The following is a 27,813-nucleotide window of genomic DNA, read 5'->3' on the forward strand; positions in this document are numbered from 1 at the left end:
AATTTCAACCTTGGCCCCCGACCCACAGCACCCTGGTTATGTGCATCTCGAGTCTGCCAGTCAACGCAGGAAGAACAGTCGTCAAAATCTGAATCATGAAAAGATGACAAAGTCGCCAGACATGTCGATATATTGATATTCTACCGTCGCACCATACATCACTCAAAAGTTAGCGACAAAGCACTGGAACTAGGCTCCTCGAGGCAACCTTCACCATGGCCACCATGCGTGCAGTCGACATCAGAGGCGAGACAGGACCCGTCTCGGCCTTATTCATCAATTCCGAAACAGCCATCCCCAAGCCCACGCACGATCAGGCCCTGGTGAGAATCAAAGCCTTTGGTCTCAACCGCATGGACCTCCTCCAGCGTGAGGGCAAGTATCCGGTACCCCCTAAAGCTCCCAAGACCATGGGCGTCGAGTTCTCAGGCATCATTGACTCGTTCGGTTCTTCCTCTTCCACTCTAGGCTTCCGCGTCGGAGACGAGGTCTTTGGTCTAGCTTATGGCGGCGCATACGCCGAGTATATCGCCGTTAGCACGTCTATGCTCATTCACAAACCCAAAGAACTCAGCTGGGAACAGGCTGCCGGGGTTCCTGAGACCTGGATTACTGCCATCCAAGCGCTCTACCTGGTCGGTGAATATCAAACAGGCCAGAGCGTCATCTGGCATGCTGGGGCGAGTGGCGTTAGCATTGCCGGAATTCAACTGTCGAAGGCTGCCGGAGCGTCTGCTGTCTATGTCACCGCGAGTACGCAAGCCAAGATTCAATTCTGCAAGTCCATCGGCGCGACGGAGGGGTTTAATTATAAAGATGGCGACTGGGCGGACGCATTGCTTAGCTACACCGGTGGGAAGGGCGCAGACCTGATCGTGGATTTTGTCGGTGCGGACTATTTCAAGAAGAACTTGAAAGCGGCGGCAAGAGATGCCCACATAGTCAACTTGGGTTGGCTGAGCGGCACAGTAGTAAAGGGTGATATCGATATCAGCCCCTTTCTAGGGAAGAGATTGAGGTTCGAGGGGAGCAGTTTACGGAGTCGCGATGAGGAATACCAAAAGAAACTGCGGGACTTGCTGGTCGAGCATGCGTTGCCCAGACTTGTGGACGGGAGGTTCAAAATCTTCATCGAAAAGGTCTTTGAGATGGAGGACATCCAAAAGGCGCATGAGGTGTTGGAGTCAAACCAGACCATGGGCAAACTCATATGTAGAGTGCATTGATGTGCTGCACAAGGAGAAGCCCGTTAGACTAGACAGATATTCCACAGAGCTTTTTCGTTCGAATAACATGTGTTTCTCAATCTGATCGCCAACAAGAGTTGAAGCCCTCGTCGAAACAATAAATTCTTGCGCACCCACCATAGTTCCTGGTTGGTGTGGTGAGGTGTAGACCTTTCAGGAATGCCACTGGATTCTGACTCGACAGATATGACCAGATGATCCCGGCTACTGTCGAGCCGTCACCATGATCATCGACGATGGATGGCAGGAGAACCAGCCACAGACACCATCCTTTCCATCAGTCCCCTCGCCATACGGGATCAACTCACTCCTCTTCCGCCATCGACGTCGAACGCCGCGCCAGTGATGTAGGTTGCTTCGTCCGAGGCGAGGAAACAAGTCATGTTCGCCACGTCTTCCGGTTTGCAAACACGACCCAGCGGTATCGAACCCAAGATCTTTTCGCGGCGGTCCGAATCCGAGCTGTCGGAGTCTCCAAGCACCTTGGATAGCCTGGACTTTCCGTTAGACTTGGGGCACGGACGGTACTGCCAGTGGCTACATTTCAGCAAGAGTCAGTTCTTACATGGCTGTCTCCCCTAGCGAAGGCCGAATGCAATTGTACCGAATGTTATCGGAGGCGTACTCTGCCGCAAGACCTTTCGTCGTCTAATCGAAAAGACATTCCGAATGGTCAGCCACGAATGAAAATGAAGTTGGAAAATGTCCAAGTCACTAGTACCTACAGCTGTCACGGCGCCTTTGCTGGCCGCGTACCATACAAAGAACGGACGAGGTCGCGGTTCACTGGTGCTGCTCAGGTTGATGAACAGGCCGGGCCGTTTCGTCTCCTTCCACCAGGGCACAATGACTTTGGTGCTCAGATACAATGGCTTCACGTTGACCTTGAACACAAAGTCGAATTGCTCCTCGGGGACCTCGTGCGACGGTGCTGCGTCGTGGATCACCCCTGCGCAATTCACCACGACGTCAAGACGGTCATCGAAGAGACTCCGCGCCGTGGAGAGAATCTGGCGCCACGACGACTCGAGTGTAATGTCTGCTGTCAAGGCGTGGCAGGAGCCGGCCGGGCATAATCTGACCGTCTGCTCAGCTTCGGCTCCATTCAAGTCTACCGCGAGGACGCGAGCGCCTTCACGGGCGAGTTTCAGCACAATCTATAGACGGCCGGGTCTGCGTCAGTCGATGTCGTAGAGTGCTGTCTTCGTGGGATATCTGTTTCTGTACCTACTGCACGACCAAATCCAGCACCGCCCCCCGTCACAATGATGACTTTTCCATCGAGCCGGCTCATCTCGTCAAGCGATCTTTGGTCTGGTCTTGCGGGAGTTTCGTCATTCAGCTGCTTGGTTGCAATATGCTGACACCTACCTTAAGGAACTGAAATACCTGTGTTAGTCCCGGCTTCACTGGAATTGGTTCTAGCACGGGACTGATGGGCGATCCTGGAATAGGGGGGGCTGGGCATCTTCTTGGGTCCTTTCAAAAACCACCTTCGCTTCCCAAAATTAGTCCTACATACAGTAAGCCAGCTGCGCACGAGAGAACCGAGTGCCGACAGCCGTGGAAGTTGACCACCAAGAGAAACTCGCTTGTGCTGTGCTAAAGGAACCACTGCCTCTCCTATTAGTTCGTGGGTTATCGCGTAATCTTTGTCCGACACAGGCACCATCTACCTCAAACTGGAGAATTGGAGGGTGAGAGGTTAGGAGACTGCAATGCACCTATCCTGGAAACCGAAGTCACATTCCGATGGTCTCGAAATCTGTGTAAGAGAGAGTCCTTGGTGCTGTCGAGACTACTATGGTCGTGCGCAACAACGAGCCATACAAATTCGCTACCATTAAGTAGTGTGCTGATAGAGCCAGGTGCAAAACAGATTCAGACCGGAGAAAGCTGGAGAATCGGCAAGGGACACCGTACATCATTCTTGTGCATGGATCCTAGCGTTATGAATGCAATTATTCACCCTCTCCTCCCCTGCACCGACCGAGAGCAAATCATCCACCTTTCCTATCTCATCCCGGTACCTACACAGTATACCGAAATTGCGGGTTCTGTGTGCCAGACTGGTCAGATGGTTCATTGCCTTCGACGTGCTCGATTGTTGGAGCATGCTTGTCGTGCGCGCGGGGGGACCACTTACAGTTTTATCGGTCAAGTCATCCTCGTAAGCATGGTCAAAAGCCTCAGTGCCTGTCTGATCTCTCTTGCGGTTCTCCCTGATACAGACAAACCGGTACAAAATGGACAAGGCCACCACGGCGACCGACGTACCAACCACCGTCGCCAAACCTGGTGCATATATCGGTGCGTCCTGACTTCGGAACGTAAGAGGGGCCACAAAGTTACCTGTCAAAGTCCCGGTCAGCATGTGGACCAGTGCAGTGCGTACAAATCTCTCTTGTCCTGGCCCTGAAGGGCTTCTTACCAATGCAATAGGCAACGAAAATCCCCGACGAAGCCAAAGATCGCTTAGTATAGCCCGCTGTGTTGGCGATCTGAAGTCCCAACATAATTACATATCCGGAAGCAAAGCAGGGAAGGATAACCACCCCGAACATCAGGCCTCCAATGGCGTGTCTCGGGAGAGCCCAGAGCAGGACCGCGGCGAGGACAGTAACCAGTTCAGAAAACGCCACGAGATATGTCCTTATGCCCGTATACTTGTAGGCAAGGAAGGGAATGATCAATTCGGCGGTACCACTTGAGACGAAAGGTAAGCTTGATGCATCATCGACGGTCGTGGGGGGCTCAACTTACGTGAAAAACCCAACGGGGACCACCAAGAGCAGAGAGTTGAGTGTGTTGAATCCGAATCCGGAGATAATCAGAGGGGTGAATGTCGAGACCGGAGCATTGGCAAACATGGACAACAGTGTCATCCAGAACATGATCCAGAATTTGAGGTCGAACAGCAATTCCATCATTTGTTCCTTTTTGAAATGCGTATTACGGACGCCCGAGTTATTCGATTGCAGCCGACTCACAGCAATGAAATGCTCGCGCTCGGTGAATCCTTTCGCGCGGATCGGATCAGGAGGGAGGTAATAGTAGACCACCACCGACCAGAGAATGGTGATGGAACCGGCAAAGAGATACATGTAGCGCCACGGGGACAATGCACCCTTTACATGCCCGAACCCGTAGTTGATTAGAGGCGAGAAGATAGATACGTAGCCGCATGCACAGTACCAGACACTATTTCCAGAGTCAGTCTTGTTCGATCCACCGCTGAGATTTGGACGGGGATAAAACAAAAAGAAAATCCACTCACCCCATCCGCAGGGCTTGCTCATTCTTTTTGTAGAACTGACCCACGACCAACATGAACATCGGGCTGACTCCTGACTCGATGAAACCGAGGAAGAATCTCTGCGCGTAGAGTCCTTGCCAGTTGTGACATGCCGGCGTGCAGATCAGACAGATTCCCCAGGCCAATATAATGCCGGCGGCGACTCTCTCGATGGGGAAGCGCTGAGCCATGACAATGGCCGGGTATGCACCGGCAATGAAGCCCATGTAGAAGATGGACGACGCGAAGGAGAATCGGTTGGACACAGTGAGCTCAAGGTCGGTGCGAAGACCGAACAATGCGGCTTGCGAGATCATGGCTTTGTCGTAGTATTGCAGACCGTAGCAAATCACGAGGATCGGGAGGAGTCGACGATCGATCTTTTTCCTGACCCGTTGCTCTTCTTCGTCGTCCCATGTCTGCGGGCCACTGTAGCTTGCCAGGACCGTCATCGCCTCGTCAAGGTGGCGTTTGTCGACAGCAATGGCGGCCTTTGATTCTGTTTTGTCCACCGCCTCCTCCATCTGGATGGACTTTTCCTTGATTGACGATGCCATCTTGATGACCCAGAATCGATGGGGGTTCCTGCGACGATGCAAGAGAGGCCTCAAGAAACTCAGCAGGTTGCGGGTGCAGCTATGGGCACGCCGAGAAGCATCCAAATTATGGCTACCCTGTGAACAGCATGGCTAGGACAGCTATAAATACTGAGATTGAAGTGGTACTGGGAGTAGTCTGACAATTCTCGTCAAAAGTCTGGAGACCGCGGGGGGGAGAGGGTATCCCGCAAACCGGCAGTCGGTAGTCGGGAGAGGTGATAGAGGCGTCCTACAATGCATTGCATGGTTGGACGTACTATACTGTATGGAGTATGGAGTATAGAGGTACGTAGAACTACCAATCAACACCCCGTCGGCCCCAGCTGGATCCCTTGCAAGGTTATCTTTCTGAATGAATAGTCCTTCCCGCATATGGAAGGATGCGGGCAATGAATGCCGTCCTAAACAACTGCCGACTACCGAATGTCACATATCACAAACCCATACCTAGTAGTGAGCGATGTTCGCTTATCTTGTTCTCAGAATCTGTTCGTCGCCTAACTAGAGCAATTGGAACCTATCCCTACTAGTAGTGTGTTCATGCAGGCTGGACCGAGGGTACCCTTTCCCCCAAATCACGGCATAAGATTCAGCCGCAAACCCGGACCGCTTCGTCTTCCTTCTCGCCCTGCCATATACTCGGAGGCCAAGGTCTCGGCGGACTGGACCTCCTCGTAGGGACGACGCAGAATTGAACATTCTGAACATCACTTGTGTCGAGTGCATCCGATCAAGGGATTCCATCGATGAAAACAAACCCCACGATCCAAGTTGGCCTTCTATCCTATCTGGGGTGTCTTGTTCCAGCACTCTCTGGAAGCTCTCGTACCATGCCGGCTGCCACCTTCCCACGCGAGAGAGGAATGATGGTCATATGGGGAGAGGTTCAAGACAAGTCAATCAATGAAGAGGACCTCAATGAATGGTGGACCTACGAGCACCTCCCGGAGCGTCTCGCGATACCGGGATTTCGACGAGCTCGTCGTTACTATTCTGCGGAGAATGCCCAATCGCAGTACTTGGTCTGCTACGAAGTCTCCTCTCTGGACATCTTCACCTCGCCCGCGTACATGGAGGCCCTGAACAACCCAACCCCTGGCACCCAGACATACATGCCCTTGATGGCGTCAATGAATCGTCTGGTATGTCGCGTCGTCCAGTCTTGTTCGCGGCCGGAGTTTAGCGAACGCTCCGGGTTAGGCACAGGGGCCACGATGGTGCTCATTACATTCCAGCCTCCCGCGTCGCAGGACCTGAGGGACGAGCTCGGCGGATGGATTGCAGAAACCATATGGCCTAGTCTCTCAAGCTACCAGAGTCTACTGGCCATCCACCTTCTTCGGTACGACAGTTATGCTTCGCAGTCAGGAAGCTCGACCAAGTCATATGAGAAGGTTAGCTTTCAATCTGGAGCGACGGGAGACATTCCGGAGAGATGGGTCATTCTGGTCGAGTTGGCCGAATCCATAGCGGCCCCGTTTGCCAAACATCGGGTCCTGACTCACAGCATTGTCCATCAGCTGAAGAGATTCGCAGGCGAGATTGAGTCCCAGGCATTTGGACTCATTTGTGCGTTGAGCGAATAAGTAGTGAGTAGTGTACTCGGTACGATCTGGAGGCATGCAGATGAAATCATCGGAGCATTGTTCTCAAGGGCCGAGGGTGATTCTGTAGGGCATTGCGATTAGTATGCTTGAGAATGTCAGAAAGTACTGTGGTGGTGGATGACACGACCGAAGTTGTCATCCTGAATTCGAGTAGCAAAATACTATTATCGGCCTGAGCAAGTTCTTTGGTCTCAAGATTATAATCTCTGAAGTCATACCTTCGTTTCGATGACTGAATTCGATCAGATTGTGGAATCTTACTGCCCTCTTAACTGGGACCATTATTACAAAGGCCAAAACGACAAAGGCAAGGCTGCAGTTTCGTCGACCATGTCCTTGTGGCGGCCTAGAGGAACATTCAGCAAAACCAGCCTGCCACTGGGCACTGATTGAAGTGCAACTTCTAAAATTCATGCCACCCAAATTGTGCTTCCGACGCACGGCCCCTTTTCTGTTACTATACTTAGCAGCACCTAAACTTGATCAAGTGTATCTCATGCTGCACTTCTTGAAGCATTGTTGCACTCAGTACCCTTTTTCTGGTCAAGTGATTTTCTTTACATACTACTTGCGACTCGTGATTTTCAGTTGTACTAACCACCATTGATATTGATTTGCTTCCCACGTAGGCTGAATTGCCCCCGGCGACGCTTGGTGAAGCCAAGATCGTTTGCATTGTCAAATGTTTCCCAGCTTTGCTAATTTTCTTGTCCTTTGGCCGATTGTAGCTGCTAGTATAGATGCTCACCAGAAACTTGGGCAAGGTGTCAGTCACGAGCCGGTGTCTGAGTGGAGAATAGAACGACCGGTAGCCAGAATAGTCTCTACGCAAAGACCGTAGGACCTCAAGCTTTCTGTCGCCACAGACAATAAATAGTACTATCAACGCAAGGGGCGCCGCATTTTCGTATTGGGAGGGCAGTAGTCCTCGGAATTTCCCTTGCACTCTAGATCTCTTTTTGTTGTCGTCGTGGTCGCAGTGCATCGCACAAGAGTCCCACGCTGCCTCCGATTGCGAAGACCAACAGGCTCTACAGATTTTGCACAATGGTCTCAGCTTTTCTCCGTAGTGTTGCAGAAAATGGAAATTGTTCCTTGTCATCTTTTTCTTGCTTTCTCTTCTTCGACTATCTCAGCGCAACCACGCTCAACTGACACGGTGGCGTTACAGAGGACTGTGATGGTGAGGTTAGGACAATGGTCAAGGGCGTATGGGAGACTGCTTTGCTTTGTGATCATCCCAGATTTCGTATCCTTCAAAACGCACTTTGGAGGCCGATGTGGTCGAAGGTCGGAAGGAGGTTGCTTTCGTCGTCTACGCTGAAGTTAGTCAGTCGTCCGCAGAGCAATTGCGGTCGGACTAAAGTATACCAGGAATCCAGCGGCAGAGCACAGTGAGTGTTTCAATGTTCTTCTTGATAGTTCGGTGCTCTTGAATTGAACGAGGTCATCGCGCTGCGTTCTGAACCGAGCAACCCAGTACTACTAGTACTGCAATGCCAAGCCTCGGTCTGCCTGCGCCCTCATCACCATGAAATTGTTGCCAATCTTCAACTTCCTCTTCCATGAACATCGAGCAAACCACTGTCAAGATGACGGAATATCTACGTCGTTGCAAAGACTGCCACGGCGTTCTAGATGTCCGTAACATAGACTGGCGATGTCGCTGGTGTAGTTCGCAAGTATTTGCGGACACCACTCAGTACGGTTTAACGTTCTCTCGGCCCACTGGATCGAGTGTGAGCACAAATCAAACTGATCGAGACGAAAGTCCGATCGTCCATCACACGCCTCCGGGCGCTCGTCATGCTCTCCTTGCGAGTCCCATGTCTAGAGCTGTTGATGATATTCACGCTGTGTCAGTGTCTACGTCTGGTCCCATGCCACAACGCAGCACTAGACTTGTGGAGGCACCGTCCTTTACGGAGGGGAGCCAATGCCCACCACAGCGGCCAACCTCACCTCCTACCCCTGAGTTTGTGACACCGGTGTCTTCACCACAAACGTCTGCACTCTTGGGCGGTGACATGACGCGATTGAGCCTTGGTCCGCCTGCGACCCAAGGTTCCGGTGCGTTCTTGCCTGCTAGGCAAACCACTGCTGCGCAGGAGGTAGAGGTAGATGCTCCTCCTCAACGGAAAAAAGAGAGAGATCCCAACGCTGAATATGGTGGTCTTGAACATGACCCCAAACTCCCATCTCCGGAGTATCATGCTGGGAAGGTGGACTGGTATCCTGATCTTTTTGAGGACCAGATTTGCCGAACACTCTCTCCGTATCACAAGAGGTTGATTGCTCGAATGAAAGCGAAATGGTCCACGGATTTCCAGTGCCTCAGAGCTGTGCCAGACGATGCCGCCCTTCGGCAGAACATAGCACTTCTCGTTCAAGAGGCCTGGGACGTATTCAAAGAATATGTTCCCTATTGGACTTCTGATCCCGATTGGTCCATGCCTCCGGTTCTGGGGGAGCGCCTTCGGGAGATGCAGATTGCAGAAGCCTATCGATGTGTGCTACGTCGGGAGTACGAGCTAGAGAGGGAGGTTGATTTCAACCCCCTTTACGGACCATATGATCACCGAGCATCCCCAAGTGCCCCCGGAAACTGCCTCCGCGGTAAAGGTCCACTTCGCAGTGTGGGTGGCCCATACAAGCGCGCAGTTACATTCCGCTAAGGTTGCACAATACTTTGTCTACCTCGATCCTATCGAGGCACAACTGCTTGAGAAGGTCGACCAGATCCACATGCTCCATAAGGGCCTTCTGGATGGTCAGACCCTCAGATCCGATAAGCAGGCAATTGCTCAGGCATTTCGGGCTTATCGGGAAGCAGTCAGATTACTTGTTCGAGAGCTTAGTGCCAAAGTTGAACAGTTGAATGATCTGGTCACCCCGACCATTGCTTTTTTCGAGCACGAAAAGGGAAGAATCTTTCGCTGTTTCAATAACTTTGAGCAACTCGTGCAGCTGCAAATTAGCCGCCTCGACCCAGAAGGGAAGAAGGGGGTGGGCAACCTCTTCGCGGTCCTGCGGGAAGGAAACGTATGCGACTCGGGATTGTCCCGCTTGCTACAGGGGACTTGTCTGCCAGGGATGAGTCCCCAGGTCGCCCAACTTCCTCGCTTTGCTTGGCCTCTTGTCTTCGCCAGAGTATGGAAATTTCATACTACTATGATCTGAGCAAAAGTCCCAAGATTGTGAAGGAGCTCTAGCACAGCAATGCTGCTGGTAGTGCCCGTATGAAGGGCAAAACGGTGTCTTCGGCAGTGCCAGAGAGAGAGGGCTCAGGCCCCCTCTGGACTGTCGTCGCGCTAGGTCGGTGATGGATTTCTACCTCTGTGTGGTGCCGGCTATCAACTACTCATCGAGTAGGCCAAGAGGGATCCAACCTCACTTCTCCAACCCCAATTTCACTGATATCGAACTCTAGGCTCTTGCATAAGGACCCGGTACGAGCGGCAAATGACACCGATACCGAGCGTACTTCCAATCCGCGGCTAGCTTCAGCCTGACAACAAAGGAGTCACACGTGCAAACAAGGTCGGAAAAGGACATCCATCTTTTTGTGGTTCAGGAAGACACTTAAACTGTTTTAGAGAATCAAACCTACATCACAGGATCTCCTACAGCTCATCCCTACGAAGATTGACCAAAACCCAGTATGCTGCTCGAGCTCTCATATGCGATTGAAACTGAAATAACGACACTACTAATTTAGTAGATTATTATGACCACTATGTCCGACGCTCACAGACTGCGCTGCCGCGATACGACGACCGCATGGGAGCTGGAAGATGCTGCCTGAAGATGGCCACTCTTTATTGCAGGAGATACCGCTGGGATGTCTCGCTGGTCTGCGAAACTCAGGAAATATTGAAACACTCGACGATTGACGGGTACCAGGCTGGAAGACATGTTAAGACTAAGAAAATTCAGGTCCTTCCACTCCAGTCCAGGAGTTTTTTCTATATGTTTTGTCTTGCTATAGTTTGTACCCAGACTGACCACCATTCATCTTCCCAATACACCTCCGTCGATAACAATGCTCTCTCACCTGTGATGAAGTCGCTCGCCTGGCTGGCAAGGAACACCATTAACGCTCTCAGTTCATCTGGATAACCCCAGCGCCTCGACGAGGTTCGCTCAACAACATACTTGTTGAAATCTGGATCGCGGTGCAGATGCTTGGACATTGCAGTCTGGCTAAATCTGGACAGACGCTTACATTGGTCTACTGTGAAGAAGGCCCTTCAAGCCAGCACTTACCCTGGACTGATGCAGTTGCACTGGATTCCACGGGAGGCCCATCCGTACAAAAGCTTTGCTGCTAGCATAGACAGAGATGTCCTCCTGCGCGATATACGAGGCGATGTTTATGACTTTCCCTGGCCTTCCCAAGGCTAGCAGGCGTTTCCCAAATTCTTGAGACACAGTGTATAGTGCTTTCACATTGATGTCGAGGGGCCTGGTGATCTCGATCAGCATCGTTGCTTTCTACTTCCCAGATCTCCGTGGTGACTACTAGTGGCAGGAATAGTATACGCTCACATTGTCAATTGTTTGATGCGTGATGCCCGCCCCATTGACCAGGATATCTGGTACTACTATTCCAGCGTCCCAAATTTGCTGGAAGGTTTTCTGAACGCATTTGTAGTCTTTTAAATTGCAGTCGAAGACCCGTAAATCGTCATTTTTATTCCTGGTGATGATCTGGTTCTCAAGGCCCCTAGGCTACTAGGCTTAATTGACGTTGGCATCAGGGCTCACCAGGCTTCCCTAATGGCCCGAAATTGTGTTCAGAATACAGTAAGTACTTCAGCTTAATGATATCGAGGGTCAGGTACCCCATTTGTGGAGAGGTCTTTGGACTGCATGATGAATGAGTATGTCCTGCCTTCGCTGGTGTGTTCGAAGGCATTTCTTTGTTCATTTATCTTTGTTGCATCTTGAGAACGTGGGAGAGCCGAAATGAATTGGTCTGCACAAACTTGTATCGATTGCCTAGATTAGTGTACGGAGTACTACTGTACTAGTAGTACTCACCTAGGTGGTACTAGTTTTCAATTACTACTGTAGTAGGTCTTTTTTCTTCTACAATGCCTCTTTTTCCTTTTCCTGGCTGTTTGGCCCATTCTCTAGCGTCGTCTCCCAGTTTTCACCTGCCGCTCCTTCGAGCTGGCGCAATAACTTGTGTTCTGCCCGGGTGAGATCGCCGTCCGCTTCGGCGAGGAGTTTGGTGTATTCGGCCTCGTTGTCGCGAGCCAGGGGGCTGGCGCTGGCGAAGAGCAGGTTGATCTCTTCTAAGCTGCGGCCTTTTGTCTCGGGGAAGAACAGGTACACCAGGGGTAGGGAGGCGAAGTTGAAGGCTCCGAAGACGATCAGGGCCTTGTAGCCCAGCACGGCGAACATGCTTGGAATGGCGAGGGTGGTGCTGCCGCAGCCGACGGCCCAGCCGAAGACGCCGAAGCTATTGCCCAGAGCGCGGATTTCTTGGGGCCTGATACGTCGCAAGGGAAGGGATTGGTTAGAAAAGTTCAGCTGCAACGGCGGTGTAGTGCTTGTGTGTGTGAAGACGTGAAGGGGGTGGATTGAGAGAAGGTGGCGACGGGAAGGGTAGACTGGTGGGAATTGGGGGAGAGACTCACCAAATCTCGGTCGGGTAGATGAATGCAATCATCAACACGGTCTGGGCGAAGAAGAAGGTGAAGATGAACACCATCGCGCCCGAGGCGGCACCGTACGCTGTGTTCTGCGGGTGAAGCTCGCCGAGTCGCGACAGGCCGCCCGACAGGAGGAGCACAGCACCCTGAACGAAGAAGCCAAAGTAGAGAGACTTTCGTCGGCCGAAGCGGTCGACTGTCAGGACACTGGCCATTGTTCCGAGGATGCCGATGGAGTTGCAAAGTCCAGATAGCCACGCCGACTTCTCAACGGAGAAGCCTGCCTGTTGGAACAAGGTGTTGGCGTAGACGGTGATGGCGAGGATGCCAGTCCATTCCATCATCATCATGATGCCCACGGCCAGGGCGACGCGACGGCCTAGATGGAGCGGGCCGGAATGGCGGCCCGTGATCAGGTTGTGCCATCGGTACCGTTTGTGCTTGCCGGAAGAGATGATGGCGTCGAGCTGCGCGAGTTCCGCGGCCAAGGCAGGGTCATCGTGCGGCACGTCGCCTCGGATTTTGGCCAGAATCTCGACGGCTTCTTCGCGCCGGCCTTGCGTGAGCAGGTACCGTGGCGACTCGGGCAGGAAGCCGATCGTGAGGAGGAGCAGCAGGAGAGGCACGATCTGGAAGGCCAGTGGGAACCGCCATTTGAAGTCGCCCGTGTGGTTGCGAAGACCATAGCCGATCCAGTATGCAATGACGATGCCGACGTAGTTGGCGACAAAGACGAGCGCGAATGAGGATCCTCTGTTGTGTGCCTGCGCGAGTTCCGAGACCCATGCCGGGATGATCTAGTAGATTTCTGCTCTTAGCTTTCAAGTTCCTGACCTTCCAGAAGTACTTTACCACCAGAGAAATAGGAATAACTAGTAATACCAGTCGCCCTATGAGGAGGGGGAGAAGGAGGCGTAGCAGTACATACCGAGTTGATGGTGCCGATTCCAAGTCCACAAATGGTCCGGGCACAAATGGTCATGCTCGCATTCTGCGATCCAGCCTGAAGAGCACCGCCGATCAAAGCCAGTATGCTGCCGAAGACGACGGCCTTTTTGCGCCCGAATCTGTCCCCGATCTTGCCGCCGATGAAGCAGCCGAACATGGCGCCGAAGTAGTAGACCGCAACGATGCCTCCTTGCTTGGTGGTGTTGGTCACGACACCGTCGGCGCCGATCCCCACCAGCTCAATGTAGCCCGCGGAGCCGTTGACGCTGCCCATGACGCCTTGGTTATAGCCTTCAAAGATCAGGGCCACGGCAGAAAAGAGGTTCAGTGCCAATAGTAGGACGGGGCCGGGCAGGGCACGCCATGGTGCAAAGGCCATGATGTTGATCTTCTCAGAGGAAGGGAAGGACAGTGGCCTACAAAGTAAGAGATGAGCTTGCTGGAGCGGTGGGACTGGGAGAAAGGGATCATACTCTGCTTCGTCCTATTCGAGGGAGAGTTATATAGATATCACCTGAGGCAGAGGCTCAATGATGAAGAGAGAAATTCTGGCCGAAGACCGAAGACCGAAGTCATTACTTAGTCCAGATATTGAACCGTCCTTTCGGGATATGCATGGGGTTGCCATGGAGAAATTAACCTCACGTCCAAATTATATCCTTTGCCTCCGACCGCGTGATTGACATGGACACCAACTGGAACTCATCCTGTAGGGTCTTTACTCGTAGTCCGCCGGCTCGGAGATGTCAACCGTTCATGGGGGTTATTGCGTGCTGCCGATTGAGATATATCGTCCATTGGGCGAGTTGTATAGCCTTTTAGCCGTTCAAGCGAAGATTGATCATTGGCCCGCCCCAGATGTCTGGCTTTCTGGAGGAGGCTCAAAAAAACGCCCGTGGATGGTGGTGGGGAATTAATTATGTAACGAGGCATGGCCGATCTGGATAACGGACATCTCGCAGCACAAGCATTAAAAGTCTGTTCTCTCTCCAGCCCAAGGCAAAGACGCGAGATTGTTGGCGGCAGCAGTCTTCATCTACAATCCAAAGAAAAATGGGACTGACCATTGTTGACCACAAGGGCGAGCCTGTCGTTCACGGAAGGAAGCGATTGTCAACTGGTGTGAGACTGCACTACTACACTGCTGGGAATGGTCCTGCTCTCTTGCTTCAACATGGCATTCCCAAGACTTCCTACTACTGGCGAAAAGTCGTCCCTCTATTGTCTGAACACTTTTCCATCGTAGTCCCAGATCTACGTGGTATTGGCGACTCGACACACCCCGATGACGGATACGACATGGCAACGGTGGCGGATGATATCGCCGAACTGATGTCAGAACTCGGTCATGACAAGTTTCATATCGTTGGCGAAGATTGGGGAGCCGCCGCCTCGTACCAGGTCGCTGCCCGGCACTCGTCGAGAGTCCAGAGTCTAGTATTCCAGGAGATGTTGCTGCCAGGTTTTGGTCTGGAGGAGTGGGCACAGTTCAATCCTCAACGGCCTGAGACTCATCTTTGGCATGTCGCTTTCTACCATGTTCGAGACGTTCCAGAGCTCTTGATCACGGGAAGGGAGAGAGAATATTTCACATGGTGAGACATAACCAGGCTAGATTCGAACCCCCTAGTCATGGGCTGTCGGTGGCTGACATTCTGCAATAGGTTTATCAAGAACGAAGCTTATGATCCGACGAGCATTGATGACGACGCCATCGACGAATATGTCCGGAGCGCTTCGCAGCCAGGGGGTTTGCGCAGCATCTTCAACATCTGTAAGTGAGACCATTCTCTTAGAAGGGCAAAGACTTGCATCTAACACCCAACACCCTACAGACCGAGCCACCGAAAGCAATGTGGCGGCGAACAAGAAGGCCGCAGAGAAGAAGTTAAAGATGCCGGTGTTGGCTATCGGAAGTCGCGATTTCATCGGTAAGGAAGTCGAGAAGCAGATGCAACATGTGGGGGAGAATGTCCAGTACAAAGAGCTCCATTATGGCCATCAACTTGCAGAAGAGTGTCCCAACGAGTTGGCCAAGATATATAGAGACTTTCTGCAGTCGCTGCAGTAGCTTATTGTGAATGAGATGGCATCTGTTGGTGTGTATTGGCCGTAACATCGCCATTGGGATAGACCAAGAGCTGAGGAAACTTGATAGTGATCCTCGAGAGCACTATAGTACCTTGCAGTATGCGCGGAGCCCCCGATGTATCCAGACAATGTATTTAGTATGGGGGATATCTAGATAAGCTCGACAGTCCCGTTGTTCGTGCTGTCAGAATACTAGGCATCCCCGGGACCCCCCTCCTAGCCTAGCACTAGGGTATATAGTCAGCGCGTCCACTGGGACTCTTAGACACGAAACAGAGGTTCCTTTCACACTCAAAGTCTCATACCTTTGACATGGGGGAGCATCAGTACGTCCTGAACGATCTGCAACATCCAATCCAATAGAAGCCAGCGAACGCGACTGATATCCAGAATGCATACATAGCCACCATTTTCTCCTTTCATGGGGAGCAGCCGGCTATCAACATAGTGTCTGGATCGCCTCCTACACCACGCTTCTACGTGCTGACTTTCAACCCGGGACGCTGAAACAAATCATACCTTCAGACAACATGGGGAAATTTTGCTGTCTTAGGCGCCCTCTATCACAATGACCCCCTTCCCTCGATACCCACCAGTCCTCAGCATCTCCACTGCTGTCGGCACCTGATCCAATCCATGGAAGATGTTCTTCTCGATCTTGATATCGTGGTCGACGACGCATTGCAGCATCTCCTCTGCTTCTTTCTGTGAGCAGAGGAACGATCCCTTTACTCGAATGTCTCGAAAGATGTATTCCGAGAACGGTATTGATACCTCCGGAGGCTGCCATCTTGTTAGTCCAGTCGTTGTATCCGATTTTCTCCTTGTAGACTTACCAGAGCAATCTGTACCATAGTTCCATGATTTCTGGTTATGGCGCAAGCAGTTGCAGCTGCCATCTTTGCATCGCTCAAGGTCAATGACGCATCCACACCCTTGCCGCCAGTGGCCTCCCATGCCTGTCTTGCAACTTCTTCTTTGCCCAGACGAGCATCAAGCACAATATCTGCACCAGTTTCTCGTGACAGTGCAATGCTTTCATCTCTGGCATCCACGCCCACGACTTTCAACCCCCTGGCTTTGGCAAATTGGATACCCAGGTGGCCCAGACCGCCTCCCGATCCAACGAGTCCAATCCATTGTCCCGGCTTGAGTTCTGCCTGCAGTATCCCCCTCCATACGGTGATGCCGGCACAGGCCAGGGGGGCAGCTGTTTCAAACGCCATTTCGTCTGGTATCCGTGACGCCTCTCTGGAGTCGATAACCAGATACTCCTGAAACGCCCCGTTACGCTGAACACTCATCATCGTCTCCCTGTGCGGACAGTAGTGGCGATAACTTTCTGGTCCCTTGCAGATTTCACATTCACCACATCGGCCGAATGTCTGGCCCGCCATAACGCGGTCTCCCACCTGAAATCTGTCCACTCCATCACCCACTGCCAGGACCGTACCCGTTCCTTCATGCGAAGCGGTCACGGGGAGTGTACAATCCAGATGGCCTTTGACATACTCGAGATCCGAGTGGCACAGGGATGCAACGGCTACCTTAATCAGAAGCTCGTGGGAGCGGAGTGACGACGGAGCTGGAGTTGGGATTACCCGAATCTCGTGGGGGGCGTTGTATTTTACTATCTGGCAGGCACGCATTGTCCTGGGTATTTGAGGTGGTGATGGTGTCGGTGATGCAAGACGGCGACATGTCGAGCTGCGAAATGTCCGGACATGGGCTAGCCGGCGGAGTTGCTGACAATGAGTGAGGCTACGAGCACGCGTAAAACTGGCAGTGCATATTGCTTCCATGGTGTCTGAAGGGTACTTGATCAGACAGAATTTGCGTTGATTGAAGAGTATTCAACGATATACCGGTCGTGTCAATCCGGCCCTTGTGGCTACGATCTGAGAGGATTGAAGTCCCATATCATTGTGCTGTTCCATTCAGGCTAGGCAAGGCTGTCTCCAGATTCTCGCATGAATGCTCCGGTATGGGGTGGCGTAACCTCAGAACCGAGGGGGGTGGGCGACGGATTGACCAGCGAAGGGGCCCGAGCTTGCAAGCATTTTGTCTCGGCAAGTTCACCTGCAGAGTAGGAAATACTAGGCGAACATCCTTTGCTTTTCCCGGTAGGGTCGACACCACTATTCTAGGAAATTCTCGACGATGCCACAATCCCTCGTCTCGAAGCGCCGATTCCGCAAGGTCCAAATATCATACCCCGGCATGAAGTTCCAAGATCAGCTGCGAATCTAGGTCCCAGGTATAGATTCTACCAGATGCATTCGACGATTTCTTCCACCTTCGGCCAGATCGAGTACATCGTTTCTCGCAGCAATCACCCCAGTGTGGGAGGAATGATCCCCAGGCCAGACTCCGATCGTTCAGCCCCGCGGTCTCGCTGGGGCAGACGTCCTGATAAACGTTGTGTCTCTCGAACCGCGAGGATGTTTCCATGCTTCTCTTCCAACAACCGACCACCACAATGTCCGTTATGGCTTCCTCAGCACATGTCCACGGCACTTTCCCTGTCTTCCCGCTATGGGAGGCAACGGTCGTCCTCCTAATCGGGGCTGCACTGCTCTACCCGGTGATATGCTATTTCCACGACCCGAAGAAACTGCGACGGTTTCCAGCGCCCAGCATAGCAGGATTCACCAACCTTTGGATGATGTTCCAACAGTACAATCACAATCGTGCTCTTTCTACCCACGCTGCGCACGAGAAGCTGGGCAAGATCGTCCGTGTCGGGCCAAACCACATCTCCTTTGTCGGCCGACAAGCCACCAAAGATATCTACGGCCACGGAACGCCAGCCCAGAAGGATAAATTCTACATCTCGTTCACTGGCACTCACGAGAGCAGCCTCGATGTGACCGACCGCCACATGCACAGTGAGAAACGGAAGCGCCTCGCAGCTGCATTCGCGCAGAAACGCATCGCGGACATGGAGCACCTTGTTGTCGAGGATATTCAGCGCCTACTTGTCCGATTTGACAAAGCCGTGGACGAGCAAGAACTCATCAACGTGCGGTGGTACATCAACATGCTCCTCTTCGACCTTACCGGCGACCTTGTGTTCAGCCAGAACCTCGGATGTGTCGAGCGTGGCGATGATCTGATGCAGGCGCAGAAGCTCGACGGTACAAAGTACTGGACGAAGCCGGCGGATGCACTACGCAATTCCCTCCGCATTGGCTCGACAATGGGCTGGAACGCTGATCTCTTCCCGTACCTCAAGCGACTGACGTGGTGGCATGAGGGCTGGAAGGGAGGCGCCGATTTCACGGCGATTGTGCTGCACATGGTTCGGACCCGACTGGAGAGGGAGAAGGAGGGCGTTGAGCTCAACGACTTTTTCAAATCTCTGGTCTGGGACCGTAATGGCGATCCCCTCGGTCTTGAGATTGGCGAGATGGTTGCAGAGTGCGGCCTGCTCCTCAACGCCGGATCGGACACGACATCGATTGTCCTCACCGGCACAATCTACCTTCTGACAAAATGGCCACGGACCGCGGAGAAACTGCGCAAAGAGCTTGACGACGCTCTCGGTGACTCGGACGATCATGGTGTTTGCGCCTTTGACGAAGTCAAGAACCTGCCATACCTACGAGCTTGCGTGGATGAGGCCATGAGAATGAGGCCTCCGCTACGTGGAGGCTTGCCACGAGTGACACCACCGGAGGGCATGATGATTGCAGGCGAGTGGATCGCCGGCAACACGACGGTCTCGGTACCGACCTACTCCCTTCATCACGACCCTGACTTGTTTTCGGATCCCTGGACTTACAAGCCCGAACGTTGGCTCGAGGATGACGCTGCGGATTTGCAGCAAGTGTTTATCCCGTTCTCGGCCGGTGGGCGTGGATGCAGTAAGTTACCTTTTTCTGTTCACCTTTTTATTGAAAACGTTGACTAACGACTTTTACCACAGTTGGCCGCAATGTTTCGTATTTGGAGCTTCTTGTTGTAGTCTCGACATTGATGCGGCGTTACGAGTTTGAATTCGAGAAGCCAGACTTCGAACTCGAGACCAAGGATACCGTGAATGCGCATCCAGGGCCTATGATGATGAGGATTCGGAGGAGGAAGCGGAATGTTGATCATGAAGAGATTGTTTAAATTGTCTACAATAGCAGTCGTGTTGCAATCCGAAGCAGGATATGATTTTGAGCGTTTCTCATCAAGACCACTCTAGATACTTGTCGACGGCATAATGTATGAATGTCCAAACTCATCTTCTCCTACACACTTCACGAGAAACGCAAGTAGAATTGACATTTAGATAGCATTGTCCAAGACTCGGCAACGGTTTGAACAAGTACGATAGCAACACGAGACGAACCACACGATATTCCCGGAGGAAACGACAGAAGTGACATTTGGAGTTATAGTATTGGTAAACCTGTCCCTTACCAAATGATCAACCCCACACATCCTCATGGTAGAGTCCAGCCTTTTTCATTTTAGTGGTCACCCAATTATCTGCCTCTTCCAAGCTCTGATGCCTGCTTTCCGCGAGAATGTGATTCAGCCGAGTCCGTACTTCTCTTGCCATTGTTGCAGAGCCACAAATATAGAATGCCGCGCCATCCTCAATCATGCTGAACACCAGCCGCTTATGCTCGGCCAGGCCGTCTTGGACGTACATTTTCTTGCGCGACTGAAGTCTCGAAAAGCAAGGAACGAGCGTGAAGCTGTCACCAAGCTTGGCCTGCTTCTCTTCCCATTCATCGCGGTACAGGAAATCGTTCTCATCGTCCCGACATCCGAAGAGCAGCAACATCTTCCCGATGGATTTGCCAAGCTCCGCAAGTCGGGCTCTCTCCTGGACAAAGCCTCGGAACGGAGCGATTCCGGTACCGGCTGCGATCATAATGATAGGGACGGCCGGATTCAACGGCAGCTTGAAGTTTGATTTTCTGATATGCATGTAGATCCGTCCGCCGGTGAGCTTGTTTCTTGGACCCTCGAGATCGTAGCCAGGTACCGAGCTGTATGACTGCGACTGGGACCATGGAATGACATGGTCTTCGGTTTCCTTGACTGCCATCTTTCGTTCGTGGGCTAGAAGAAAATTCGTCGCCAGGCCTAGAAACCGGTCTACCTTTTTCGCATCATCCTGTAACGCGATCTGACGGCTGTTCACGGCCAGAGTGATGGTAGGCTGCCTTGGCTGAATCAGTGGAGAGCTCGAGATGGAGTAGTATCGGGGCTGGATATGGTTGAAGGATTCGATCAGAAGTGAAAATGGCACCTGGGTCCAAAGTTGATCCGGCTCGACCATTTCCATCACGCGTCCAACTGAAGCGTATTTCCCGGCAACTTGATCTCGGTAGATTTCTTTATCTGTGGCCAGTTTCGTGATCTTTGCTTTGGCAGCTTCTGTTGGCGCGTAGAGAGAAAGAAGAAGAAGCAGATCTCGAGGTGCTAACGCGCATATCTCCAAGTAGTATTTTAGAAGGGTCTCTCTTGTCGTTGGAGAAGGCAGCTTTGGTCTCGATGTGGCGTCCTTGTGGATGTCAATCATGATGGGCTGTCTGCGTTTCGCTGGTGAGTCCAAGCCCAAGAGACGAAGGAGCCGGTTGACTTCGTCCTCTGGATTGACCGGCCAAACGGCTAGATGATCGCCAGTTTGGTATCGAAGCGCCGGCGCCCCTGCAATGCTGACTTCCATATGAACGCAGACTCGATCTGGGACTGGAGACAACGTCTTCGCGCTTGCAATTGGTGCTGGGTACGGATTGTCGGCGTTGTAGACCACTTTCTGGGTCACGTTCTTCAGGGCAGATTCACTTGGTTCGCCCATCCAGAGGCTCTGCTCGTCCACGCAGACTTCGAGCACGTCCAGGGCCGGCTCGTAGGTCATTGGCCGCTCGTCCAGTTGAATAATCTGACCGAGATCCTCGAGCACAGCCTCTTTCCACTCGATGAAATCTTCCTCAGTCGTGCCCTGGCTTTCGTCTGCCTTTCCCAGAGGACCAACACGAAGAGCTCCAAGCTCTGTCAGCGTCCGATCCATGTCCTTCGGATTTGTTAGTGCCCTTTCAAACATATGCACGTAGGAGCTTCGCGGAGTAGTGTACTCACCAATATGACCTGGTTATAATGTTTATAATTTCTGTTCCCCATGCCGAGAGCTAGGTACCGGAGCCCATCGAGGCGAGTCCCCTTTTGTCTCATTTTCTCAAGTGCTGTGCAAAAATTGACGGCGTTGTCGGGAGGATCTCCTTCTCCGTATGTCGAGCACAGGAAAACACACAGTTTTGTGGATGGAAATCCTGACAAGGAAGAAGCGTCATAGTCGTCCAGATCTGCCACCAGAGCTCTGAGTGCGAACCGGGACTGCCAGTGTCGAGCCAATCGCTCCGCAAGGCCTTCGGATACGCCAGACTGAGACCCCCATAGTATCGCAATGTCACAAGAGGCTTGCTGTAGTTTCTCGGCAATGTCCCTCGTTTGCTTCGGCTTGGGCTTGAAATCGCCCTTTTTCTGAGGGGCTTCGTAGAACAGGTGCAAGTTGGGATCAGGCTTTCCCCAGAGCTTCCCGTCCCCAAGATAGAAGCAGGACGCAAACAGCAGCACGAATATAACAATCCAATCTCCCAGTCTCACTGCCAGCAATGGTCCCAAGTCGGTCTGCAGCGCAAGATGAAACACATGTTTGTGTAAGAGCTGGTCCATAGCGGCAACAACAACAATGAGAAGTGTCTCATGAATTTGCTAGGAGAGAGAGGAAGGAGGTTGGCGTAAGGGACGAAGGTATCACAATGATATCGAAGCTGCCGCCACACCCCCTAAGCAGACCATGCACGTGGTAATTCCGGCCATTCTTCAGCACACCGGTGGTCTTCTCGAGTCTCGGCATGTTGTGGCAAACGGTGCATTCAACCTCCACAGGGCAGCGGACAGCGACCCCGGGGTAGACATGGAGAATATCCTAATTGATTCCGATTGGGAAATGCGCGTCGAGGTGTTCAGAGTGCCTGTGGCTGTCAAATCTTGAGTAAGTCCCACTGAGCGGCTCATTAGCGTCAAGAGTTCGTCAAGAATTCCCAACCTTGGACCGGATTTTTGCTTCGGTGTCACTTGCCCAGCAGGCGTGGAGCGGCTAAACGGGTCGCGGAAAAGTGCATCGAATATTCAGATCCACTTTGTCGGGTCTCGCACAGCACCCACGTAGTAGTATTTGTCTCCTTTTCCCCAGGTGCCCAGTCCACCTGAATTTTCTACCCCGGAAGACGGGGATTGATCCTTCGTGCCTCGAGTGATCCAGGGGGGCAAAAAAGCACGAGGACTACGTCGAGAACCCTGCCAGGTGGGCCGAGATAAAACCACAGCTGCTCTCTTTTGCCAATGTCCGTGTCGTATACCCCGTGGAGATCAGGAAATCTGGAGCGATAACCATCCGTGCCGTCCTGAAATCCTGAAATACACCTCGTTGGGCTATAAAGAAAGGCATCTCCTGTGTAACGTCGATCTGGCTTCATCAACAAGATCTCAACAATTATACTATCTCACCCTGTTCGCCTGGACTCCATCATCTCAAAAGACGTCCGTGTGCGAACCAAATCATCCACCATGTTCAAACCCTCAGGAAGGCTGTTGACGGCGCTCATCACGACAATATGTTCGTTGGCGTTCTGTCTCTTCGGCTACGACCAGGGAGTTCTCTCTGGTATCATCGGCGCAGATAACCAATTCGGCAGGGACTTTAACCGCCCAGATGCCAATACGCAAGGTCTCATTGTCTCGGTCTACCAGCTTGGGAACGTGGGCGGCTCCATCGCCATATTCATGTACGGCGACCACCTTGGCCGCAAGAAGTCCATTTTCTGGGCAACGGTGGTCATGCTCATCGGTGCCATTCTTCAGACCGCTTCTGTCAACCGCGGGATGATGTACGCTTCTCGGATCATTACTGGACTCGGGAACGGGGCCAACACTTCGACTATCCCCGTGTACCAGGCCGAGACTTCAACCGCCAAACAGCGAGGCCAGCTGATTGCGATTGATTCCTGCATCGTCATCTTCGGTATCCTGGTCGCATACTGGATGGATTACGGCTTCGCCAAAGTAGAAGGCCCCGCCCAATGGAGATTCCCCATCGGGTTTCAATTGATATTCATCATCCTCATTCTGGTATTGCTCCTCTTTGCCCCAGAGACACCTCGATTCCTCCACGCAAAAGGCAAACACGATGAAGCCGAGGAGGTCACAGCACGTCTAGTTGGCAAGGGCGTCCCTACCAGCGACCCTCGTGTCCGCGAGCTCTCTCGAGACATTCTGAATGCACTCGCACTTGAATCCGAGGGAGGCCCGTTCAGATTCAAGGAACTCCTCCAAGGCGGAAAATTGCAGAACTTCCGCAGAATGTGTATCAGCTTTGCCAGCAATGCTTTCCAGCAGTTGGGCGGTATTGTAAGTTTATGGCACTCCAGTGGACAAGAAAAGCAAGAAACCATACTAACTTGTGTTCTTCAGTGCGTGATCACCTACTATCTTCCCAAGGTCTTGGTCGAGTCGATCGGCATGACGCGCGAAATGGCCCTGTTAATCAGTGGTATCATCACAACCGAATACTTCCTTGCCTCTCTTGTGCAGATCTGGCTGGTCGACAAATTCAACCGCCGCACGCTCATGTTCATTTCGAGCGCCGGTGAAATCATCACCATGGTCATCCTTGCCGTCACCACGTGGCAGGGCTCATCTCCCGCCGGTATTGCAGGAGCCATCATGATCGCTCTGTACAACACCTTCTACGCATTTGGCTGGCTGCCGATTCCGTTCATCCTGCCTGCTGAAGTGTGTACCTTGAGACTCAGAGCTAAAGGTGCTGCGTTGGCCAGCGTGGGTGCTTGGATCATCGAATTCATGGTCGTCCAGATCACACCGGTACGTTTGCATATCCCTTTTAAGCTCGTATCAATCAATGCTGACCTTTGTGCTTCTGTAGATTGCGGTCCAAAACATCCACTGGGGTACCTACATTCTCTTCGCCGCATTGAATTTGGTCATCATCGTCCCGACCGTCTACTTCTTCTTCCCAGAAACTGCGAACATGCGGCTCGAAGACGTCGACCATCTCTTCGAGGCCGGCGGAATTACTGGTGGAGTGCTCAGGAAAGGAGGCCGTCTCGCCGATAGACGACAAGCCATTGAGGTGGAACACCACGGTCAGGCCGAGAACAAGAGTGACACTGCCTCTGCTGGGTCTCGAGTTGGTCAGGAAATCTACGAGCATGATGAAAAGGTGTAAAGTGACGAGTGTGATCGGATACTTGGAGAATAACATAGGCCTTTGCATACGGTCAGCATTGGCAAACGATTGGGGGTCGCTTTCAAAGCGTATGGTATTGAGTAGTTAAAATACATGAGGCCAGGATTTCATGGCTTCCCCGGACTTGCCATTCACTTCCAATTCCACTCATCCTTGAGGCCTTGGGCAAGACTCGCCGTGGGTAGCGCATTCTCGAGCTCGGCTTTCTTCAGCAGCTGCAACAGCAATTCCTGTTGCTCGATGGGTCGATCATGAAACCACGGCCCACACGCAACAATCGCAGTACACGCCGTAATTCTGGCTGCAGCCAGCGGAGTGGCAAGCGATATTCCGATGACGGCTTCCGCATTTTTGAGGACTTCTTCATCCATGTTGCGACGCAGCCGCTGATATCCCAACCCAACCTTGGGAGTGTTGGGATTATAGATCGCCAGAAAGAGTCGAGCGATATAGTAGTATTGCATACCGGTGACTAGAGTGGGGTTTAAAAGTCAGCTTCAGAAGACCTCGCGAGCAATTACTTCGTGTCCGTTGAGACGTACCATGCCAGGGATGACCGAGACGTATTTCAGGATAATACCTCCCAGCTTCAAAGTCTCGCGGTCGATACAATATTGGATCAAAACTCTTGGGCCGTCTCGAATCCCACTTGTCGATTTTGGCCTTCAAATAGTCCCAATCAACGACGTTATTGCCAAAACACCGGCTGACAACTTCCGCCACGATCCATATCATACGTTGCGCCCAGGTACAATCATTTGTCTCGTCAAAGCCCAAGTCGAAACTCAATCGCTCTTCCCAACCCTCCAGATCAACTTTGAGCTGGGTCTGTGTCAGGAGGGACATGTATATGCACTGACGGACATAGATCCAAAAAGCGTTGTGGCCGAGGCCTCCCCAAGTTTGGAACTCGAGCTGAGCATTTGCAAAGACCGACGTCCCCGTCAGATGGCGTTCCGGTTCACAGCCCATTCTAGACTCGCTAGTTTCCTCAAAGGCTCTAAGGATCACCGTGGCCGCGAAAAGAGTCTCGTCGGCAACCAATTCTTTCTGGTCCAGCATGGGAATCATGAGGCGCACGCAAGCCTGATGGTGGTGATCGGCAACCGCAGAATCGAAGTTGGAAGTCCGGCTGAGGTGTCGTGCGGAAAAGGCCAGCAGTGCCTCGAGCAGCACAGGACAGAACAAGGCACGCTCGGGTACATCAACCGCGAAGTGGCGTTGCATGTCCGTGATGTCGAGCTGACCAGCCAGTGATTCCATATAGTGCTGAAATATCATCGCTTCTTGGGCATCTTGGAATGGCAGTCGCATCCGGGGACCGTATAGCTGGAGCCTGGGATGCTCGGGCGACAGACTGTGAATGCTTGGTTTACGGACAGTGCCTGCCACGAGGCTGGAATGTGAAGCGACGGGTGAGATCAGGGGAATCGAATATGAAGGATTAGATGTGACTAGGCCGAGCGCAGCAAAGTCGGCGTCGTCCGCGCCATGCACAAGATGGTTGCTTCCTTCATGCAATTTCGATACAGACGGTCCGGCCGGGATCAGAAAGGACAGCTCCGGCAGATATGTTGGAGTTGCGACCGGCTGGTTGCATTCCAAGTCTTGCGGGCCTAATTCTTCGGTTTCTTCTTCGATCACTGCGGGTGCAGGACTGTCTGTGGTGCGGTCGGGCTGTGCAGCGGCAAGGTCTTCAGGTGTTGGAGGGTCGCTTGCCTCACTCCGGTTACGCAATTGTTGATGTCGATATTCAGCATCGACATGGGCGGTCTCATCAATGAAAGACACTGTTGTGACAACAGTCAGCAAGGAATCTCAGAGAAGAAAAGATGGGCACCCACAAACGGGAGGCGTTTCAACCCATGTCTGGTCGGTACCGAAGACCTCGTTGGAATCTCTATGGACGCGAATCTTCTTGATTGTTTGAGATGAAGACGAAATTTTTCCTCGGGCGGCCACTTTCTGGCTATTGCGGAATGTAATCTGATCATCTGGAACGCATTCGCGGTGAGTTCGTCGACAACGACCACAATCTGGCTTCTCTTCGTCACATTTCAGATGCCGGCGTCGACAGGTCAAGCTAGAGGGCACCGAAATCTTGTCAGCACATCCTCCTTCTGGATCTCAAGCTGGGCAATGTCTGCATACCATCCTGTACGTCCTCTCCGTGATGAGCGTATCGTTGTTCCCGGTATGTCCATTGGCAGAGGTTGCCCAGGCGCATACTAGTCTTAGGTCTTGCTGACGTACGAGTCGTCCTGCCTAAGTGAGACCGTTCAGTGCTTATTGAAACTTGCATAAGCCAGCATAAGAACGAGCGCTCAGTATTGCCCTACCGAGAATATCCAAAAGCTGGGTTTCGAAGATCGGCCAAAACCACATTCTCGGAGGCCACATGTTGGGGAAGTATGGGGGATCTCGATCGGCACATGCAGGCCACAGATTCTGGGGCAAACGGCTTGAATGTATCCACTGTTTCTAATGATCGAGAACCTACAGGCCCCAGGTGAAAAAGACAATTTGACATTCTACAAGCTAGTTGATCAGGGAACAAAGCCACACAGAGCTTTGGCATCTCTTACGGAGTACTGGGAGGCCAATCGAGCCCCTTGGGGAGCGCCACTTTGCCGTTCTGCCGTTTTGCCAGCTCCAACCTCTCGTTTGGGAAATCCTTGACGAGGATCGAATTGGGAAGTTGGAGAGTATTGATCGTAACCTCGGCTCGAGGCCATCTTGCTCCGAGCAACAAACGAGCCGTGTGGTGGCGGTGGACTACAAGTATCTTTTCCGGTGTCACGCCCCATGATGCGCTGAATGGGCGGACCGGGACAGATGACCGGTCGCTGGTGATGCGACTTTTCGTTGCTATCAAAGCTGAAGGCTCGAAGAAGGGAATCTAGCGCGAGGTGTTGTGCCAGCCATGATTCTACCCCGGGAGCCCCGCAAGCAGATCCATCCACACGGACATGCACACGAAGGAAAGCAACTCCTGAAGAGAGTAAGGAGCCCGCTCCACCACCGAGCAACTGTCGCCAATTTCTAGTACTACATATCAATACCTGGCTATCCTCTTTTTGATACAACACCGA

At 52.4% G+C, this 27,813-nt stretch overlaps 12 protein-coding genes across 12 annotated transcripts; 6 read left to right on the forward strand and 6 right to left on the reverse strand.

The window, feature by feature from the left end:
- Positions 1-215: 215 nt before the first annotated feature.
- Positions 216-1,226, forward strand: PV05_05030 (uncharacterized protein; the record flags this gene model as incomplete). The annotated part of the gene is made up of 1 exon (XM_013461495.1): positions 216-1,226. One exon carries the CDS (start codon positions 216-218, stop codon positions 1,224-1,226), a length of 1,011 nt encoding a protein of 336 aa, XP_013316949.1.
- A 320-nt stretch (positions 1,227-1,546) lies between these two features.
- PV05_05031 (uncharacterized protein) lies at positions 1,547-5,099 on the reverse strand (the record flags this gene model as incomplete). Its single annotated transcript, XM_013461496.1, has 7 exons — positions 1,547-1,739; positions 1,813-1,895; positions 1,973-2,404; positions 3,394-3,599; positions 3,679-3,953; positions 4,011-4,448; positions 4,525-5,099. The coding sequence occupies 7 exons, from the start codon at positions 5,097-5,099 to the stop codon at positions 1,547-1,549; spliced, it is 2,202 nt and encodes a 733-aa protein (XP_013316950.1).
- An 872-nt stretch (positions 5,100-5,971) lies between these two features.
- On the forward strand, positions 5,972-6,727 carry PV05_05032 (uncharacterized protein; the record flags this gene model as incomplete). Its single annotated transcript, XM_013461497.1, has 2 exons — positions 5,972-6,283; positions 6,377-6,727. The coding sequence occupies 2 exons, from the start codon at positions 5,972-5,974 to the stop codon at positions 6,725-6,727; spliced, it is 663 nt and encodes a 220-aa protein (XP_013316951.1).
- Positions 6,728-8,574: 1,847 nt separating this feature from the next.
- Positions 8,575-9,960, forward strand: PV05_05033 (uncharacterized protein; the record flags this gene model as incomplete). Its single annotated transcript, XM_013461498.1, has 3 exons — positions 8,575-9,384; positions 9,425-9,790; positions 9,898-9,960. 3 exons carry the CDS (start codon positions 8,575-8,577, stop codon positions 9,958-9,960), a joined length of 1,239 nt encoding a protein of 412 aa, XP_013316952.1.
- A 753-nt stretch (positions 9,961-10,713) lies between these two features.
- PV05_05034 (uncharacterized protein) lies at positions 10,714-11,233 on the reverse strand (the record flags this gene model as incomplete). Its single annotated transcript, XM_013461499.1, has 2 exons — positions 10,714-10,947; positions 11,015-11,233. The coding sequence occupies 2 exons, from the start codon at positions 11,231-11,233 to the stop codon at positions 10,714-10,716; spliced, it is 453 nt and encodes a 150-aa protein (XP_013316953.1).
- Positions 11,234-11,839: 606 nt separating this feature from the next.
- PV05_05035 (uncharacterized protein) lies at positions 11,840-13,735 on the reverse strand (the record flags this gene model as incomplete). The annotated part of the gene is made up of 3 exons (XM_013461500.1): positions 11,840-12,245; positions 12,394-13,205; positions 13,337-13,735. The coding sequence occupies 3 exons, from the start codon at positions 13,733-13,735 to the stop codon at positions 11,840-11,842; spliced, it is 1,617 nt and encodes a 538-aa protein (XP_013316954.1).
- Positions 13,736-14,409: 674 nt separating this feature from the next.
- Positions 14,410-15,427, forward strand: PV05_05036 (uncharacterized protein; the record flags this gene model as incomplete). The annotated part of the gene is made up of 3 exons (XM_013461501.1): positions 14,410-14,951; positions 15,021-15,130; positions 15,192-15,427. The coding sequence occupies 3 exons, from the start codon at positions 14,410-14,412 to the stop codon at positions 15,425-15,427; spliced, it is 888 nt and encodes a 295-aa protein (XP_013316955.1).
- A 569-nt stretch (positions 15,428-15,996) lies between these two features.
- PV05_05037 (uncharacterized protein) lies at positions 15,997-16,754 on the reverse strand (the record flags this gene model as incomplete). The annotated part of the gene is made up of 2 exons (XM_013461502.1): positions 15,997-16,230; positions 16,284-16,754. The coding sequence occupies 2 exons, from the start codon at positions 16,752-16,754 to the stop codon at positions 15,997-15,999; spliced, it is 705 nt and encodes a 234-aa protein (XP_013316956.1).
- A 1,172-nt stretch (positions 16,755-17,926) lies between these two features.
- Positions 17,927-19,563, forward strand: PV05_05038 (uncharacterized protein; the record flags this gene model as incomplete). Its single annotated transcript, XM_013461503.1, has 2 exons — positions 17,927-19,313; positions 19,376-19,563. The coding sequence occupies 2 exons, from the start codon at positions 17,927-17,929 to the stop codon at positions 19,561-19,563; spliced, it is 1,575 nt and encodes a 524-aa protein (XP_013316957.1).
- A 301-nt stretch (positions 19,564-19,864) lies between these two features.
- Positions 19,865-22,125, reverse strand: PV05_05039 (uncharacterized protein; the record flags this gene model as incomplete). The annotated part of the gene is made up of 2 exons (XM_013461504.1): positions 19,865-21,466; positions 21,532-22,125. 2 exons carry the CDS (start codon positions 22,123-22,125, stop codon positions 19,865-19,867), a joined length of 2,196 nt encoding a protein of 731 aa, XP_013316958.1.
- Positions 22,126-23,022: 897 nt separating this feature from the next.
- Positions 23,023-24,700, forward strand: PV05_05040 (uncharacterized protein; the record flags this gene model as incomplete). The annotated part of the gene is made up of 3 exons (XM_013461505.1): positions 23,023-23,862; positions 23,926-24,336; positions 24,398-24,700. The coding sequence occupies 3 exons, from the start codon at positions 23,023-23,025 to the stop codon at positions 24,698-24,700; spliced, it is 1,554 nt and encodes a 517-aa protein (XP_013316959.1).
- Positions 24,701-24,852: 152 nt separating this feature from the next.
- Positions 24,853-27,528, reverse strand: PV05_05041 (uncharacterized protein; the record flags this gene model as incomplete). The annotated part of the gene is made up of 5 exons (XM_013461506.1): positions 24,853-25,193; positions 25,264-25,543; positions 25,586-26,511; positions 26,566-26,707; positions 27,307-27,528. 5 exons carry the CDS (start codon positions 27,526-27,528, stop codon positions 24,853-24,855), a joined length of 1,911 nt encoding a protein of 636 aa, XP_013316960.1.
- Positions 27,529-27,813: the final 285 nt, after the last annotated feature.

The sequence above is a fragment of the Exophiala xenobiotica genome (assembly GCF_000835505.1).
Source record: "Exophiala xenobiotica strain CBS 118157 unplaced genomic scaffold supercont1.3, whole genome shotgun sequence".
Taxonomy (NCBI): Eukaryota; Fungi; Ascomycota; class Eurotiomycetes; order Chaetothyriales; family Herpotrichiellaceae; genus Exophiala; species Exophiala xenobiotica.